At 40.3% G+C, this 17,254-nt stretch overlaps 2 protein-coding genes across 3 annotated transcripts in view; both read left to right on the forward strand.

Annotated features, from left to right (window-relative positions):
- Positions 1 to 8,274, forward strand: part of cyp11c1 (cytochrome P450, family 11, subfamily C, polypeptide 1) — an 11,748-nt gene extending 3,474 nt beyond the window's left edge. The window contains 12 exon segments of the mRNA XM_073872657.1: position 1; positions 489 to 499; positions 819 to 896; positions 1,798 to 2,041; positions 2,347 to 2,502; positions 2,663 to 2,877; positions 4,533 to 4,730; positions 4,798 to 4,973; positions 5,067 to 5,233; positions 5,866 to 5,944; positions 6,274 to 6,507; positions 7,267 to 8,274. The exon segment at position 1 is cut by the window's left edge and continues 214 nt beyond it. Coding sequence (XP_073728758.1) covers position 1; positions 489 to 499; positions 819 to 896; positions 1,798 to 2,041; positions 2,347 to 2,502; positions 2,663 to 2,877; positions 4,533 to 4,730; positions 4,798 to 4,973; positions 5,067 to 5,233; positions 5,866 to 5,944; positions 6,274 to 6,507; positions 7,267 to 7,395 — 1,688 coding nt within the window. The 3' untranslated portion in view covers positions 7,396 to 8,274.
- A 1,244-nt stretch (positions 8,275 to 9,518) lies between these two features.
- On the forward strand, positions 9,519 to 16,394 carry pklr (pyruvate kinase L/R). 2 transcript variants are annotated; one of them, XM_055211673.2, is made up of 11 exons: positions 9,519 to 9,645; positions 13,150 to 13,314; positions 13,470 to 13,561; positions 13,742 to 13,873; positions 14,014 to 14,200; positions 14,274 to 14,547; positions 14,631 to 14,781; positions 14,867 to 15,019; positions 15,099 to 15,265; positions 15,695 to 15,876; positions 15,954 to 16,394. In XM_055211673.2, the coding sequence occupies exons 2-11, from the start codon at positions 13,176 to 13,178 to the stop codon at positions 16,058 to 16,060; spliced, it is 1,584 nt and encodes a 527-aa protein (XP_055067648.2). In that variant the 5' UTR covers positions 9,519 to 9,645; positions 13,150 to 13,175; the 3' UTR covers positions 16,061 to 16,394. The 2 variants fall into 2 exon arrangements, with proteins under 2 accessions (XP_055067648.2, XP_055067647.2); XM_055211672.2 differs by lacking the exon at positions 9,519 to 9,645 and adding an exon at positions 11,721 to 11,847.
- Positions 16,395 to 17,254: the final 860 nt, after the last annotated feature.

Below are 17,254 nucleotides of genomic sequence, written 5' to 3' on the forward strand. Positions count from 1 at the left end.
TGTGAACTCTTGAGGGACTAAATGACTCCATCACTCTTTCTTATTGTTTTAGAAATGCACAAATGTTACACTTAAATATGCAGCGTTTTACACCATCATCTATTATAATTAACACTGATATCAGGAACCTTTCTTCACAGATCATCTTATGTATCTGTCTTTATAAATCTCTGTCTCTCATTTAAAGTTTTTTAATAATATCACATCATTGCCAAAGCCTGTCTCTCTCACTCTTTATATGTCTGTCTTTCTCTCACTCTCTCTATGTCTGTCTGTCTGTCTGTCTCGCTCACTCTATATGTCTGTCTAAGGCCCCGTTTACACCTGGTATTAAGATGTGATTGGATTTTTGGTCAATCGGATTACAAGTGGACGACAGAGAGACACACCTCGTGTTTTAATCCATTTCTTTTTTCCACTTTTAACCGCTTCTGTCCTGATTACTTTGAGGGGATGGTCTGTGGGCGAATCATTAAAACACAAGCGAGAGAAAAGACCGGTTTGTATTTATATATAAATGTATTTATAGTATATATTTATATAAGTATATATTTCAGAACAATTGATGAAATAAGTTTGTCCTTATTAAGTAAGGGATAGTGTAGAGGCAGCCTGTAGTTATTGGGAAATAAGCCCTGACAGTGTTATCAGGACCCGACGCGAAGCGGAGGGTCTTGTATCACACTGAAGGGGCTTGTTTCGCAGTGGCTACGGGCTGCCTCTACATTATCCCGCTTATTACACGGCTACTTGCCACATAAGAAAAAAATTATTTGTTTTAAATTAACATATTTATCCTTCCGCGAAACTTTGCACAGATGCATAAAATGATCGTAATACCTTATTAAGATCTTCTGCTTCATACTTGTCTGTCTCCATTTTTTCTCTTTTAGCCAGTCTTTGAGAAGTTTTAATGCCCATTCTGTTTTTTTTTTTTGGTGTTGGCTTCGTAGCTGTCATGCTCTATTTTGTCAAGTTCAGTCTCAGTAAGCTCTCTGTGTCTTGTCGTTGTTCATTCTTATATCCGCTGTTTAAATGTTTTATTTTTTTCCGTATATGTTAAAATTAATGTCAAAATGTTCCATTCTTAATTGTGGTTGTCCAGTGTTTGTCACAAGAAGGCGCCAAACAGTAATCTTTATTGATCTTTATTGGCGCGGAACGATTTTAATCGTACAAGTAGTACCGGCTATGCGTTATTACTTTGGAGCGGTTATTATTTGAAAAGAACGAACCTGCAAATGTCTCAACTGACCAATCAGAATCAAGCATTCCAGAGAGCTGTGTAATAAAATGAAATCAAAATCAAAGAGCACATTTGAGAACATCAGCATCTACACCACAAAAGACTACCTCTGAATGTGGACGAAAGCGGACGAGCTTAAAACATTTCACACTTCATTTACACCTGTACTTAGTGTTGTCCACTTGTCATCCAATCGACCCAAACACACATCTTAATCCAGGTGTAAATATGGCCTGACTGTCTGTCTCTCACTCCATGGATCTTCTTTGCTTTCTTTTCAAATGTAATGAGAGATTTTGTAGATGTGATATTAAGTTAGCCAGTGAACATTTGGTGTCTTAGAGCTGGCTTGTGTGTGTTTGGACTCTGTCGACCCTGTGATTTCTAGAAAGAAGTGATGTGTTGTTTTTCTCTTGAACTTTGACCTGATGTGACAGTAACTCATTGGTTTGGTGATGTGTGAGACGTGATTCAGGAATGGGGGGATGCTCTAAAGGAAAACTCATATGGTTGCATTAAAGAGACGTGTTGGATGATCTCGATCGAGTCAGACATGCTTGTGTCATCTGTGCTCACCGCTGCATCTTCTGCCATCGCTCGATCTCTGTGTATACGTCCAGCAGTGATGCACAAGAGGAGTATCAGCGCTGCTGGAGGACTGCGACGCTTTCAGGACATCCCTCACACCGGCAGTAACGGCTGGATCAATCTGCTGCGATTCTGGAAAGAAGGAAGATTCAGTCAGCTCCACAAACACATGGACAACACTTTCAAACAACTCGGACCCATTTACAGGTTCATACACACACACACACATACATATGCTCACACAAAGTCTAAGTCCAGTCGTTTTCTTATTTTTATAACCAGTTTCAATTCTTCAAGTAAAAATGCATCAGATTTTGATCTGAAGTCATGCAACACTTTTAAAAATGTCATAGCAGAATGATGTGTTTCTCTTCACCTGAGACAGAATGAAATGTTTTATAATCTCTATGTTCATCTCTAACTATAAGTGCATGGGTGCTAGCAACACCAGGGTCAACTCCTTGAATGAATGAAATGAAATGAATCATGACTGTAAATATTTGTGTTTTTAGAGAGTATTTGGGCTCTCAGAGCACCGTGAACATCATGTTGCCGATGGACATCGGTGAGTTGTTTCGTTCGGAGGGTTTACACCCGCGTCGCATGACTCTACAGCCCTGGGCGACACACAGAGAGACACGCAAACACAGCAAAGGCGTCTTCCTCAAGTCAGTTACTCTAATATACACTCATAACAAATAAACCTCTTCAATTATTTCAGCTTTACTGCATCTGTTATTTTGCATTTATTATTTTGGCCAAGAGTTTAGCTTGTTCATGTTTTTTGTTGCTGTGATATATGTTTGGATGTAATGTGTGTTTGTGTAGGAACGGTACAGAGTGGCGTGCTGACAGATTGCTGTTGAACAAAGAAGTGATGGTCAGTTCAGCCGTGCGGCGCTTTCTGCCTCTTCTGGATGATGTAGCGCAGGATTTCTGTCGTTCGCTGAGACAGCGGGTGGAGATGGAAGGTGTGGGTGAGATGGGTCAGCGCAGTATGACCCTTGACCCCAGCCCTGATCTCTTTCGCTTCGCTCTGGAAGGTCAGAGTTCTTTAAACCTTTTCATAATATCATCAATATGTGAAGGTGTTTTAGCAATTTTGTAAAGATTAACCGTGCTTAACAAATATATTAAACTAGTACTCAATGTAAGGTTTGTTATGCCTTCAGGGGTTTAATACGGCCAATGGAAACACGTCCATCTCTATTGTTTCCACCGGCTGTAATGGAAACACAACTAGTGTTGCCCTTAGAGTAAAGCGGCTTCTGTATTTTTCTTCACAAATCCAGTGGCTTGTCATATATTCGTAAATAAATGAACAAATAAATACTTAAACTATTGCCCCACCCCCTGATACTCTCATATACCGCTGCTTGTGTTGTTATTAAACATGATGCACATCGTTCTGTACATGTATGAGCTTTCTCGGATATCCGCCCAAATGAAAGAGGCAGAGAGGCACTTCAGTTTTATCAAAGAAAGCCTAAAGATCGTAATGAACGCCGTGTGTTCGCACTAGAAATCAGGACCGATGTAAAAACATTGTGCTCAGTACATCACATTAGATCAATAAGTGGAGAGTAAGCGGTCTTATGTGGCTGTTCAAACACGTTCATCACCAGGGGTCTCCAACCTTTTTGAGCAAGGGCTAACAAATTGATAAAACAATCTGGAGGGCTTCCTTTTTGAAATAATCTACTCAAAACTTTTTTGTTTAACTTTTATTTTACTTGTTGATATGTTTTATCACTGTTTATACCATGAAGTTGTTGATGATTGATTGAGAAATGTTCCACAAGTATGCATTATTTTTCGATAAACGCATATGACTTGTCAAATGTCTTAAAATAACCACCAGAGCAATGAATAATTGACTCCAGTCCTTTAAATTATTAGAAAATAATGCACACCTGCGGTGGAACGGCAAGACATGAAACGGCGTGACACATTATCACCGTGGGTGTGCATAACGACCCATCCTCAATTATTCCTTACATAAAAGAAGCCAAAATATGTAATAAATAAATATAAATTGAGGCTATTAATAAATTGTGCTTTGGCGGGCAACTCACAGACTCCTGCGGGCAGCATGAGCACCACAAAAGCCGAATGCGTTTTTGAGGTGATCAAAAGTAAATAAGCTCTAAAACCTATTAAGCCCCGTTTACACCTGTACTGTATTTAGCGTCGTCCACTTGTGATCCAATCGGCTAAAACGCATTTTAATAGCAGGTGTAACAGTCAGATGAATTAATACATTTGTTAAGCACTGGAGCAAAAACGCTTCAACTGCAACCCTAACCCACACAACTGAATAAATATATTGCATACAAATGTCCACTCACACTCAGCGAGATGATTTTCATTATAATAGAAGTTTTGAATGTTTTATATTCTGCATTATTCATACATAAATTTGGGACTTGAGACACATAAGTGTGTGAACTCTCTGAAGTACATAAGATCTTCTTCAAACAATCCCAGATCTTCATGTGTTGATTATTGGACTAAAGCAAATTCATTCCAGTTATTATACTGATCATATGATTCAAATATTATTGTGTCGTGGATTATATGCAAACATCTGATACATATTCAAAGTTAAAACCAAAAGAGTGGGCCTTTTTCAGACTGTCAGGTGTTTGAGAGATCTATATAGATGGTGTTATATGATGTCACGTGTCTTTCTCCTCAGCGAGCTGTCATGTTCTGTATGGTGAACGGATCGGTCTGTTCTCCTCGACACCATCACAAGAGTCTGAACGCTTTATTTGGGCTGTTGAGCGCATGTTGGCCACGACCCCTCCACTCCTCTATCTGCCCCGCCGTCTGCTCCGGCACGCGCCTCTGTGGACTCAACACGCCACTGCATGGGACAACATCTTCAGTCACGGTCAGTGTGTGTGCGCATCAACCTGATCTGAGTTCAGATGATAAATGTTAATGTTGTGTTTCTTCAGCGGAGACTCGGATTCAGAGGGGCTATCAGCGGCTGCAGACGCGTGTCGCAGGGGCAGGAGGAGGATCAGAGGGGAAGTTTTTGGGTGTGCTGGGGCAGTTAATAGAAGCAGGCCAGTTATCACTGGAGCTGATTAGAGCTAACATCACAGAACTCATGGCCGGTGGTGTTGATACGGTATGAGCTTTTATCACTAAACTAACCTTCCTGTTAATCCTGTTAGTAGGTGAACGTTGAAATAATCCAAATAAGTTTCTGTCTCTCTGTCAGACCGCCGTCCCGCTGCAGTTCGCTCTCTTTGAGTTGGCGCGTAACCCTGACGTGCAGGAGCAGGTACGCGCCCAGGTGATGTCATCATGGGAGCGAGCAGCAGGAGATCCTCAGAAGGCTCTGCAGGGAGCGCCGCTTCTGAAGGGAACGGTGAAGGAGACCCTGAGGTGAGGACCAGAGCCTAAAGTATGACATCTTCAAAGCATTGAGAACTGTGTCCGTGTTCCATGTCTTCTCATGTCATACTGTGTGAGGAGGAACGGATCGCAGTTCAAGTTCAAATTATTCATTTTAAAGAGGACATATCATGAAAAACAGACTTTTTTTCATGTTTAAATGCTATAATTGGGTCTCCAGTGCTTTTATTAAACTAGAAAATGTGATAAAGATCAACCCAGTAACTTAGTTTTGCTAAACCATTCTCTGCAAGCATGTGAAAAAAGAGCTCATTGAAATTTGGCTCCCCTGTGATGTCAGAAGGGGATCTTATTGCAATAATACAATTATTCTGCACTATCCAACCAGTACACTGCCATTTAGTGCAGAGATCAGCTCATTTGCATTTTAAAGGACACACCTAAAAACGGCACATTTTTGCTCACACCTACAAAGTGTCAATTTTATGATCTTATAATAAATGAACTGTGGGGTATTTTGACCTAAAACCTCACATACATACTCTGAGAACAACAAAGATTTATTTGACATCTTACAAAAGTCTCGAGAAATGTCCCCTTTAAGTGTGTTGTAAATAAAGAGGTCAACAGGATTAAATATTGAGTGTGTTTGACATTTCCAGACTCTATCCTGTGGGCATCACAATCCAGAGATATCCTGTTAAAGACATCGTCCTCCAGAATTATCACATACCAGCAGGGGTAAGAGATGCACACGTGCTGTCAGCTCATTACAGTTTAGGTCCCAGTCGACAGGTTTGTGGAAAACTGGAGCAAAGAGAGTTACAGAAATGTTTACAAGGATAACCCTGCATATGAAACTCCATCTTATGTCAGTGTGGTTCTTAATCCTGATCCTGGAGTCCCACACTGCTCTCTCTCTCTTATTTAACACAACTGATTCAAATCATCAGCTCGACAGCGGAGGAGATCTCATTGAACTGAATCTGTCAGATAAGAGAGACAAACAAAATGTGCAGAGCAGTGGGGTCCCAGGATTGACAACCATTGGTCTATGTTTAACCCTTTAGGAGTTAGTTCAGGTGTGTTTATATCCTCTGGGACGGAGTCATGAAGTCTTTCAGAATCCTCAGCGCTTCGACCCCAGCCGCTGGAGAGGAGCTGACAGAGGGCGCCACAGTGAGAATGTGACCATGGAGACGGGTTCCGGTGGGGGGTTTCGCTCGCTGGCGTTTGGGTTTGGGTCGAGGCAGTGTGTGGGCCGCAGAATAGCAGAAAATGAGATGCAGCTGCTGTTGCTACACGTAAGTGAATCAGTGAATCAGTCAACCAGTGACACATTAAATCAACGAGTCAGTGAATCAGAGACACATTAAATCAACGAGTCAGTGAATCAGTGACACAGTCAACCAGTGACACATTAAATCAACGAGTCAGTGAATCAGAGACACATTAAATCAACAATTCAGTGAATCAGTGACACATTAAATCAACGAGTCAGTGAATCAGAGACACATTAAATCAACGAGTCAGTGAGTCAGTGACACATTAAATCAACAAGTCAGTGAATCATTGACACATTAAATCAGTGAGTCAGTGACACATTAAATCAACGAATCAGTGAATCACTGAATCAGTGAGTCAGTGACACATTAAATCAACAAGTCAGTGAATCATTAACACATTAAATCAGTGAATCAGTGACACATTAAATCAACGAGTCAGCGAATCAGTGACACAGTTGATTGGTGACATGTGAGTCAGTGAATCAGTGACATGGTGAATCATTAACACATTAAATCAGTGAGTCAGTGACACATTAAATCAACGAGTCAGTGAATCACTGAATCAGTGAGTCAGTGACACATTAAATCAACAAGTCAGTGAATCATTAACACATTAAATCAGTGAGTCAGTGACACATTAAATCAACGAGTCAGTGAATCACTGAATCAGTGAGTCAGTGACACATTAAATCAACAAGTCAGTGAATCATTAACACATTAAATCAGTGAGTCAGTGAATCAGTGACACAGTTGATCAGTGTCTGTGTGTGTTTTTAGATCCTGAGGAATTTTCGACTGACTGTATCATCTAGAGAAGATTTGAACACCAAATACACCCTAATACTGATGCCAGAATCTCCACCCAGAATCACCTTCAGTACTCTATGTGATCATGTGCCTGTATAGAACTGAGAGCTGCAGGTGTTTTACTGCGATCTAATGACCTCACAGACATCATCATCATCATCATCATCATCTACTGTACAGTTGTATTATATCAACCGGTTGTAACACATTTATTTCAGACAGTTATTCAATAAAACTTTTATATTTTGTGTCTGAATTCTTGTTTTACATGCACATACTTGCATTTAACAGCAAAGTCTAATGCTTTCTTAAAGGTCCCATAAGGTCTCTGTTCATCTCATGTTAATCTTGAATATCTATACTGCCCTAAAAAGCCAAAGCGCAGTAACTATGCATTTGGTCAAAATTGAGTTAAGGGTTAAAATGGGCTTTGTGAGATCTGTTGTGTCTTGTGACAAAGTCTCCTGATTTAATTGTGTCCCATTTCAGAGAAACGGGTGTGCCAAAATTGCAGTAACATGTTTGACTGGCTGGTGTAAAAATCTTTAAGGGCATTTTTCTCGGTTTCAGTGTTTGCGTAGTTACTGCACTTAGCCTTTGTAGGGCAGTATAGAGTAGTATTACATCCTTCATATCTCTGAAGAGTCTTTAGTTTTATCAGATTTATAAAAGACAGATCAGCTCTAGAGATACTTTACTGGGAAAAGCCGAGCCCCTGTAGGTGTACCGTGGGCGGAGCGAGTCACGAACAAGCAACACAAAACATTATCCCACACTATCTCTGGATAACTTATGATTCACTATGTTTGTGTCTTTTACATTATATGCACTTACAGTTTCCCGGACAGGGATTAGACTAGTCCTAGAATAAATGTAAAAGCTGTCCAAACTAAAAACAACTTGCATTGACATATCTTAACATACATCAGTGCCCTATGTTTTGCACACAAGTAATATTTTTAGTAAGGCATGTTTGTTAAAGCTAGTCATATTTCCTGACTCACTTTAATTTCGAGGAGACTGCGCTAGTTTGGTTTCAATCTTACTTGTCCAATAGAAGACAATGTGTGAGCGTTAAGCCACCTTTCCACTGCACACGACATGCGGAAACGACAGTCGGAGTTTGCCCCCTAGTGGCAGTCGTAATGAAGTTTCAATTTAATCGTATATGTGAGAGAAGCTCATTCCAGCGCAAGAGGCTTCATTCTAATATGTTTACCATGGTGGCATAAATAAATGAATGCAAATGAATGAAACAATAAACAGTTAGGCATATATGACAAAGATTGCCAATATTTTTTGGAAAAAAAAATGTGCGACTCTCCATAGGAAATGAATGACTTCTGGCTTATCGGTCGTCGTTTGTTGTGTGCAGTGGAAAGGCGGCTTTAGGGGCACCAAGTCGTCCTACCTTGAATGTTCAGCAAGGGGTCCCACAAGGCTCTATTTTGGGACCAATATTGTTCTCCGTCTAAATAAATGATTTGCCAAATGTTTGTCAGAAAGTTCATTTTCAAATGTATGCTGATTATGCGGTCATTTTTACACCTGCTAAAAGCTCACAGTGTCATCTATCCTTACATCAGAACTGGACAATATACCGCACTGGCTGTTTAAATCATGCCTATTATTGAATAAAAAGACAACTGTTATGATTTTCACTAAAATTCCCATAAAACTGGAGCCGCCCAATGTGTTCCTAGGGGGAATGGAACTTGATATTGTAAAGGAGTTCAAGTACCTCGATGTCACACTGGACCAAACACAAGTAAATCCCTATCTGGAAACCACCCTTAAATGTTTTTTAATTTATTAACATTCACAGCATCATCTAATAAATCTAAAGTGTTAATGATGTGAGTTTATAACAAATAATCTCCAGTGCTGATGATGAAGAGTTTCTGTTTGGATCTTTCTATAAACATACAGTGATCATCTCATCAGATATTAAAGATCTCTCACACTTCTTGTGCTATCTGTCGTTTTCTGTGCTTTTACTGCTTCTATTAATGTAAAGCTGCTTTGAAACAATTAAGTATTGTGAAAAGCGCTATATAAATAAAATTGAATTGAATTGAACAATTATATACACAATGTTGCACTGTTAATACATTGTGCTTGATATATTTTAGTTGTGTGTATGCGCTGTGTGCATATGTTGGGTGTGTCTGTGTGTTGTGTGCGTGTGTTGAGTGTGTGTGTATGTGTTTGTGTGTGTACGAGTGTGCGTGTATGTGTTTGTGTGTGTAGGTGTGTGATGTCAGCAGTCCTTCAGGTTGCTCTGGAGAATTTCATTGTATCTTCAGGTGTCTAAAGTCGCAGATTTCTTCAAGACCAGGACATCTTTAGGTAAGATGTCTGACTGTGTGTGTGTGTGTGTGTGTGTGTGTGTGTGTGTGTGTGTTTAATCTTGCCTTATTTATGTCATTTTGTTTATTTTGATGGTCTCATGATGACAGTGACTGACGGTGTGTTAATCTGTCTAAAGTTCAGAGTTATTTTTCTTGAACTAACGCTTTTATTTTATTATTCAGTGGTTATTATTTTGTGTATTGTGCACATTGTGTATTCAGCGAAAGAGTTTGTTTTGTATTTAATATTTTTAATATATATATTTTCTTATTGTCTGTTTCATGAGTGACTCTTTCTGCACAAAGGTCTGTTTGTCCTTTAGCTACTGATTTACTTCCTGAGATAATCACTGTGAGCATAGGTGTGTGTGTGTGTGTGTGTGTGTGTGTGTGTGTGTGTGTGTGTGTGTGTGTGTGTGTGTGTGTGTGTGTGTGTGTGTGCGTGCGTGTGTGTGTGTGTGTGTGTGCGTGTGTGTGTGTGTGTGTGTGTGTGTGCGTGCGTGTGTGTGTGTGTGCGCGCGCGCGCGCGTGTGCGTGCGTGCCCGTGTGTGATAGATTATTTCCTCATCAAATCCTGGAAATATATGAAGAGTTTGGTTCCAAAACGCAATAAACGCCATTTTTGAAAAAAATGAGTTACTGCCAAAATCAGTATTATATCAGGTCAGTAGTTAAAAGTAAATTCTTAATTTTACGCAAAATCCAATATCCGCCGTGTATTCTGTCATCTTTTCTCCCTTTTTTCCCAAAATGCGATAAACGCCACTCCCCCTTTTCACAGCGCACCATTCACGCAATGTAAACAAACATGGCGGCGCGCTGAGTACATGGAGTCCTAGTTTTCCTCATCTACTTTGTACTTTGTGATCAACAAACAAAACAAAATAATACTTTAATTGCATCGCTAAACCTGTGATGGTTTTCTGTGATGGGAAAGAAACGTAAGCCATCAACATCTAATAATTTCCCTGAAAGGCACTCGGGAGACGGGTGCTTGTTCTCCCGACAGCAAGCTTCTCATGCTAACACATTGACCCCAGCGGATCTTATGAAAAACTTTCCATAATTTTACTCAAAGTCAACGAAAATCGAGCAGGACCAAAAACATTTTACAGCTGATCGCTGTGAAAGACGTTAAGCGAAGACGTCAAGTAACCGCAATGACAGGGTTCTTAATATGACAAAGTAAGTGTTTTGATTAATAACATTAATGTTTATATTTTTAATTAGTGTGTACAACTAGTCAACTAAATGAATATAACATGGCAAAGATGAATGCACATTTATATAGGCTATTGATTCAATAGATTTATAGCATTTTGAATAAAAACTTGTCATGGATTTATTGCATTTTGTGGAAAAAATTATCAGTTTTTATAATAAATCTTTGAAAATCCACTTATGGATTTAAATTTTTTATGTTTTTATAACCTAAAGATGCTATGTGAAAGTTTGTAACAGAAAATAGTTGTTTTCATCTTGTCACTTTCTTGGTATAGAAAACACGTTTTTACCAAAATTTGTCAAAATGGATTTATTGCGTTTTGGAACCAAACTCTTCATATAGTTTGTGGTTAGAGATTTATTTGGTTAAAAGCTGTACACACCCATTTGATGAAGATAAATGATGATCACTCTGTTTTCCTAGAAGAGAAGTGTACTTTAATGTCTGTACATTTAACATTTTAACATTAAAACTATCTGCTAATAATATTTGTTGTCCTCTCTCTCATCTACTAAATGAATAAACGTAAAGCAAACGTAAATAAATCATCTCAAAGGTAAAAGATTGATTTGTCCGTCAGTGGCATGTCATGAATACACGTGGGTTTTTCCTGGTTATCTTTAGTAAGGACAAAGTCTGAATGGCTGTTTTTAGCAGCAGATTTCATATGCAAACAAAAACTAAAGAAAAAGGTCAAATTTGAATGTTACAAATGTCAGGTCAGTAAATCTGTGAGCGAGAGACACACACACACACACAAAGAGAGAGAAGAGAGAGAGAGAGAGAGAGAGAGAGAGAGAGAGAGAGCGAGAGAGAGAGAAGAGAGAAGAGAGGGAGAGAGCGAGAGAGAGAGAGAGAGAGAAGAGAGAAGAGAGGGAGAGCTGTGCTGTAGATTCAGAAGTTTAAGGTCTGGATTAAAGCAAGCAGTCGTTGTTCGTCTCAGATCAGAAACCGGATCAAATCTCAGGATGGGTGGTGAGTATGAACACAGATAAGAGCTGAAAAATCACTGCACATCTTTGTGTTAAAGTGTAGACATTAGATTTTGTATAAAAAAATATAAATGAGTCATTTTGTAGTCAGCTAATAAAACTTTATGTTGATAATAAGACAACATATGAAATGTCATCTATGAATGCATACCAGAAAGATGTCAGATATTTAAAACTTTCTAGGTTACATGTGTACAAACCTTGGTGCATAAAAACACACAAAAAGTGCACCAATGGCATGTAATGTCCCAGAGACGGCTAAAGTCTACTAACCCATCTACCCATGTCAAAATAAAATCATGATGCTGCATCTTTTTCTCATGTTTCACCTTCTGTAATTCGGCTCCAAATATTGGGTGTAAAGTGTCATTCTGACCCCCTCTACAAAATAAAATAATAATAGACAAAATCATACATTTCAGTCAGGGCATTCTTACAAAATTGGGTGGATTTGAGTGGAAAGACTCAAGTTGCTCTTACAAAACTAAAATGTGAAGGATTAAGGCTACGAGACGTCGCTTAAACTGATTTTGCAAGTGATAGATGTCATCAGGGCAACTCAACATATTGTGTTGACCCAAGGACAACATTTTTCTGAAGAAAACCTAAACCTACCCCAAATCCTAAAATCAGAGGGACATGATAAGTGAAAAACATGGTCTAGAAACAGCAAATCCTGGTTGTAAGCTTAAACTTAAAACAATCTGTTTGGTTGATTGAAATGTTGTCCCAGGGTCAACATAATGTTACCCTGAGGACATCAACCACTTGGCAAAATCAGGAGAGCCACGAGACGTCAGCAAATAAAGAAAACCTCAATCCTCCTTTAAAGTGTTTTAGGATGAAGAGAATGAAAGTGATTCTGAAGCACTTGACTGACATTTACTCTCAGTGTGTTTATGGTTCATGTTAAGACTCTCAGGGGTGGTTTCACAGACAGGGATTATCTTAAACCAGGACTAGGCCTTAGTTTAATTAGGAAATATAACTATAACAAACATGTCTTACTAAAAACAATACTTATGTGCATTTTGAGGCAAAACAAAGGGCACTGATGTATTTTAAGATATGTTTTCAGTTTGGACAGCTCTTATATTTAGTCTAGGACGAGTCTAATCCCTGTCCAGGAAACCAGCCCCTCAGTGTGTTTAGGGTTTGCTTATCATTCTTATCAACCCATAGTTTCTCTTTGATTAGAGAGGTGGGTTATGGTTATAGTTTTTGATTCAGGAACACACTAACCAGAAGCAGAGATAGATAACATCTATCTGTCTGTCCGTCTCAGCTCGTATCAGACGTTACTCTGATGTGATGGCTCTATCAGACTCATTTATACAGAAGCAGCTTTTGGACGCATCAATGGCCGACACCTTCCTGGAGCATTTGTGTCTACTGGACATCGATCAGGAGCCAATCACAGCTCGCAACACCAGCATCATCTGTACCATCGGTCAGTTAAAGAGAGGGATTATGGGTAGATGTGAACCGTAGCCTGGATCAGTGTCTTTCCTATTGAATCTCTTCAATCTTTCTTTCTTCATTTGTGTTCATGTGCACGTCTTACTCTCAGCACCTGTCTGTCTCTCCACGTGATGTCATTTTCAGGCCCCGCCTCCAGATCAGTCACAAAACTGCAGGAGATGGTCAGGGCTGGAATGAACATCGCCCGGCTGAACTTCTCTCATGGTTCTCATGACGTGAGTGTGTGTGTGTGTTAGTGTGTGTGTGTGTGTGTGTGTGCATGTGTGTGTGTTCATGTTTCTTATGTAACTACTGTTTGTTTTCAAATGCATTCAATTTAAAGCTGCTTTGCAATAAAACACTACAGACATAAATTTGAATTGTACACATACTGTATCTTTCTCTCTCTCTCTCAGTATCATGGAGAGACGATCCGTAACATCCGTGAGGCTGTGGAGACGTTGACCTCTGACCCACTGTACTACAGGCCGGTGGCCATCGCCCTGGACACTAAAGGTCCAGAGATTCGCACAGGACTTGTTCAAGGGGTACAAGTTTTATGTTTATATGTTTATACATTTGGCAGACGCTTTTATCCAACATTGCATTACAAGCTAAACATTTTTTATCAGTACTTGTGTTTGATGTGCTTAATGGGCATGTGTGTGTATGTGTGTGTGTCTGACAGCGTGCAGATGCTGAGGTCACACTGGAGCGGGGGGCTTCAGTCCGGATTGTAACGGAAGATTGTGAGCGCGATAAGACGGACGGATCGGTTATATGGATGGATTACAGCAGCCTGCCCCAGGTGTTGAAGCGAGGAAGCAGAATATATATTGATGATGGTCTGCTCGCTCTCAAAGTCCTGGAGATAGGTAAAATGAACACACGCTCACGTGTAAAAGAGCATTCACTGTTTACATCAACTCTAAATCTATTCTCTTTAAGGGGACACATGGGTAGAGACTCATGTTGAGAACGGGGGAATTCTGGGTAGTCGTAAGGGTGTCAATCTGCCTGGGTGTGAGCTGGTGAACCTGCCCGCCGTCAGCGAGCGAGATCGTTCCGATCTGCTGTTCGGTGTGGAACAGGGCGTCGATATCGTCTTCGCCTCCTTCATTCGTTCGGCAGAGGACGTGCGGGCCGTGAGGCAGGCGTTGGGACCCAAAGGCAAAAATATTCAAGTCATCAGCAAAGTGGAGAGTAGACAAGGTGTACAGAAGTGAGCCGTCCACAAACACACACACACACCCATCACCTCACAAACAGTCTTAACACGCATTAATGTCTGCCGTTCCTCCGTAGCTTCGATGAGATTTTGAAGGAGAGCGATGGCGTTATGGTCGCCCGAGGTGACCTGGGCATTGAGATTCCTGCAGAGAAAGTCTTCATTGCGCAGAAGATGATGATCGGACGCTGTAACTCAGCAGGAAAACCGGTCATCTGTGCTACACAGGTGATTTCATGTGGTACATGCTGGTGGATGTTTTTGTTTGTGAGAGCTATTCTTAATGTTAAACTATCCTCGGTCCGTCTGTCAGATGTTGGAGAGTATGATGCATCACCCGCGTCCCACCCGTGCAGAAAGCAGCGACGTTGCTAATGCTGTGTTGGATGGAGCAGATTGTGTGATGCTGTCTGGAGAAACAGCTAAAGGACTCTTCCCTGTCAAAGCCGTTGCCATGATGCACTCGGTGTGTTTATCTGTATAAACGTCCACGTGTTATCGTTTCTGTGCGTCACATTTACTCTCTCTCTCTCTCTGTCCGTCAGATCTGTCGTGAGGCGGAGGCTGCCATCTTTCACCAGCAGCTGTTTGAAGAACTGCGACGTTTGACTCCTCTGAGCTCTGACCCAACAGAGGTGACGGCCATCGGAGCCGTAGAGTCCTCCTTTAAATGCTGCGCGGGAGCCATCATTGTCATTACCACATCCGGCAGGTGCGCACACACATTCCCCTAACAAAGATGAAGCAGATAAAGCTGAGAGCATTTGTACACTGTAAAAATGTCTGTAGAAATTACAGTATTAATGGGTATTATGGCAACTAGCTGCCAGTAACTTATTGTAGATTTTACATTTATGTTATTTACTGGCAACATTTTGTTCCAAGTTAAATGAACATGAAACATTTTTAGACTTTATCTTCTACAGTAAGTTACTGGCAACCAGCTGCAAATTTACAGCAAATTTTTTACAGTGTAATTGTGAGTGAGAAGAGGTTCCAGTATATCTGAGAGAATCAAAGCTCTTTAATATGAAGATCATTTTTCAACAAAGAGAAAAACTACAGTACATTTGTGATTTGCTGATGCGAGTTTATTCATATTTAAATGTCACTGCTGTTCACATTTTGTTCTTTCTGACAGATCAGCTCATTTGTTATCTCGATATCGTCCTCGCTGCCCCATCATCGCCGTCACTCGCAATGCTCAGGTTGCCCGCCAGTCACAGCTTCTCCGTGGTGTTTTCCCCGCCCTTTTCTCAGCTCCGCCCACTGAAGTCTGGGCCGATGACGTAGACAACCGAGTGACGTTTGCTATGGACATCGGTGAATTTGAGTTTGTTGTATTTGTGTTTCTTTATATCTGCGTGCCTTCTTATGTTTATGTGTCTTCGTCTTGGCAGGTAAAGCTCGGGCCTTCTTTAAACCCGGTGATTTGGTCATAGTGGTGACCGGATGGAGTCCTGGGTCAGGGCACACCAACATCATGAGGGCGGTTACAGTGCCCTGAATCGCTGCTTCTGATTGGTCAAAGTGTCTTACTGACAGTCCCAGTGGTTGTCAATCCTGGTCCTGGAGCCCCGCATGTGTCCTGCACATTTTTCTCTTATCTCTGCTAATGATTTAAATCAGCTGTGTTAAATAAGGATTGAGAAGCACTGACATAGACGACTTAATTGATCTGTGTGTGATCCGCTAATGAATCCACAGCTGAGTTTAGCTTCAGGAATACTGTGAGTATCTCTGAGACGTACGTGAGAAGAACGCTTACATGCTGATTCTGTGTCAGTGTTGACTTCCGTCCGTCACATCTGATCCTTTCAATAAAATGAAATCCGTCACAATGTGCTGTCTTTTATTTTACATTGATGATGTACTGATTTATATTACCAGACGTTATTTCACCCCTCTGTTCTGACACACACGTCCCAGCGTGCGCCCTCACAATCCTAATATACAATAACAACAGGTCTCATTGTCATCACAAGCCTGAAAAATCCTTCATGAATAGTTTTATAATTAAATCTGTGATAATAACAGTAGGTCAGATACCCTGTGATGTGTGTGTGTGTGTGTTTGGTTTTCTAATCTTTCTTTTCTTATATATTCTAATTGGTTTTGTCTGCTCTGTGTCAACTTAAATGACCCTAATATGAGAGTAACAAACACCAGCAGCCATAGACAAACATCTCTCTGTCTGCTACTTTCTTGTCTGTGTTTGATTATGGCGATGTATTGGATCAATTTGCTTCATCTTCACCTCTCTGGATGTTGTTTATCATGATGTGCTGTAAGCCTTTAACTCATGGCTACATGCTGTATATAGTTGGCTGGCCTTCTTCATCAATGAGAAGAAAAATGCATTGGTATTTAATCCTTTATAAATCCATTTTAGGGTTGTTGCCTTCATATCTTTTATAGTTTTTACTCGGTAACACTTTATTTTACGGTGTCTTTGTTACACATGCTACATGTAATTATTATAGTAACAACAGTTAATTATGCAGAGTTACATGCAACTAACCCTAAAATGTTGTTAATGATTATTAATTAGTACTTAAATGTATAATTACACTGTAACAGTGATGCCGTAAAATAAAGTGTGACCTTTTTACCCCAATGGAAACATTTTGGGCAGTATTCTCTTTTTATCTCATGACTGTTTTACTCTCTCTGTGCCATCTGCCAGAACCAACGGGACAAA

Source organism: Misgurnus anguillicaudatus, chromosome 10 (assembly GCF_027580225.2).
Source record: "Misgurnus anguillicaudatus chromosome 10, ASM2758022v2, whole genome shotgun sequence".
In the NCBI taxonomy this organism is placed as follows: domain Eukaryota; kingdom Metazoa; phylum Chordata; class Actinopteri; order Cypriniformes; family Cobitidae; genus Misgurnus; species Misgurnus anguillicaudatus.

Bases quoted from the DNA above. Each gene is read 5' to 3' on its own strand.
- pklr (XM_055211672.2), top strand. The intron at 15,020-15,098 runs GTGTGTTTATCT...TCTGTCCGTCAG, and splicing joins CCGTTGCCATGATGCACTCG to ATCTGTCGTGAGGCGGAGGC. The intron at 15,877-15,953 runs GTGAATTTGAGT...TCGTCTTGGCAG, and splicing joins GACGTTTGCTATGGACATCG to GTAAAGCTCGGGCCTTCTTT.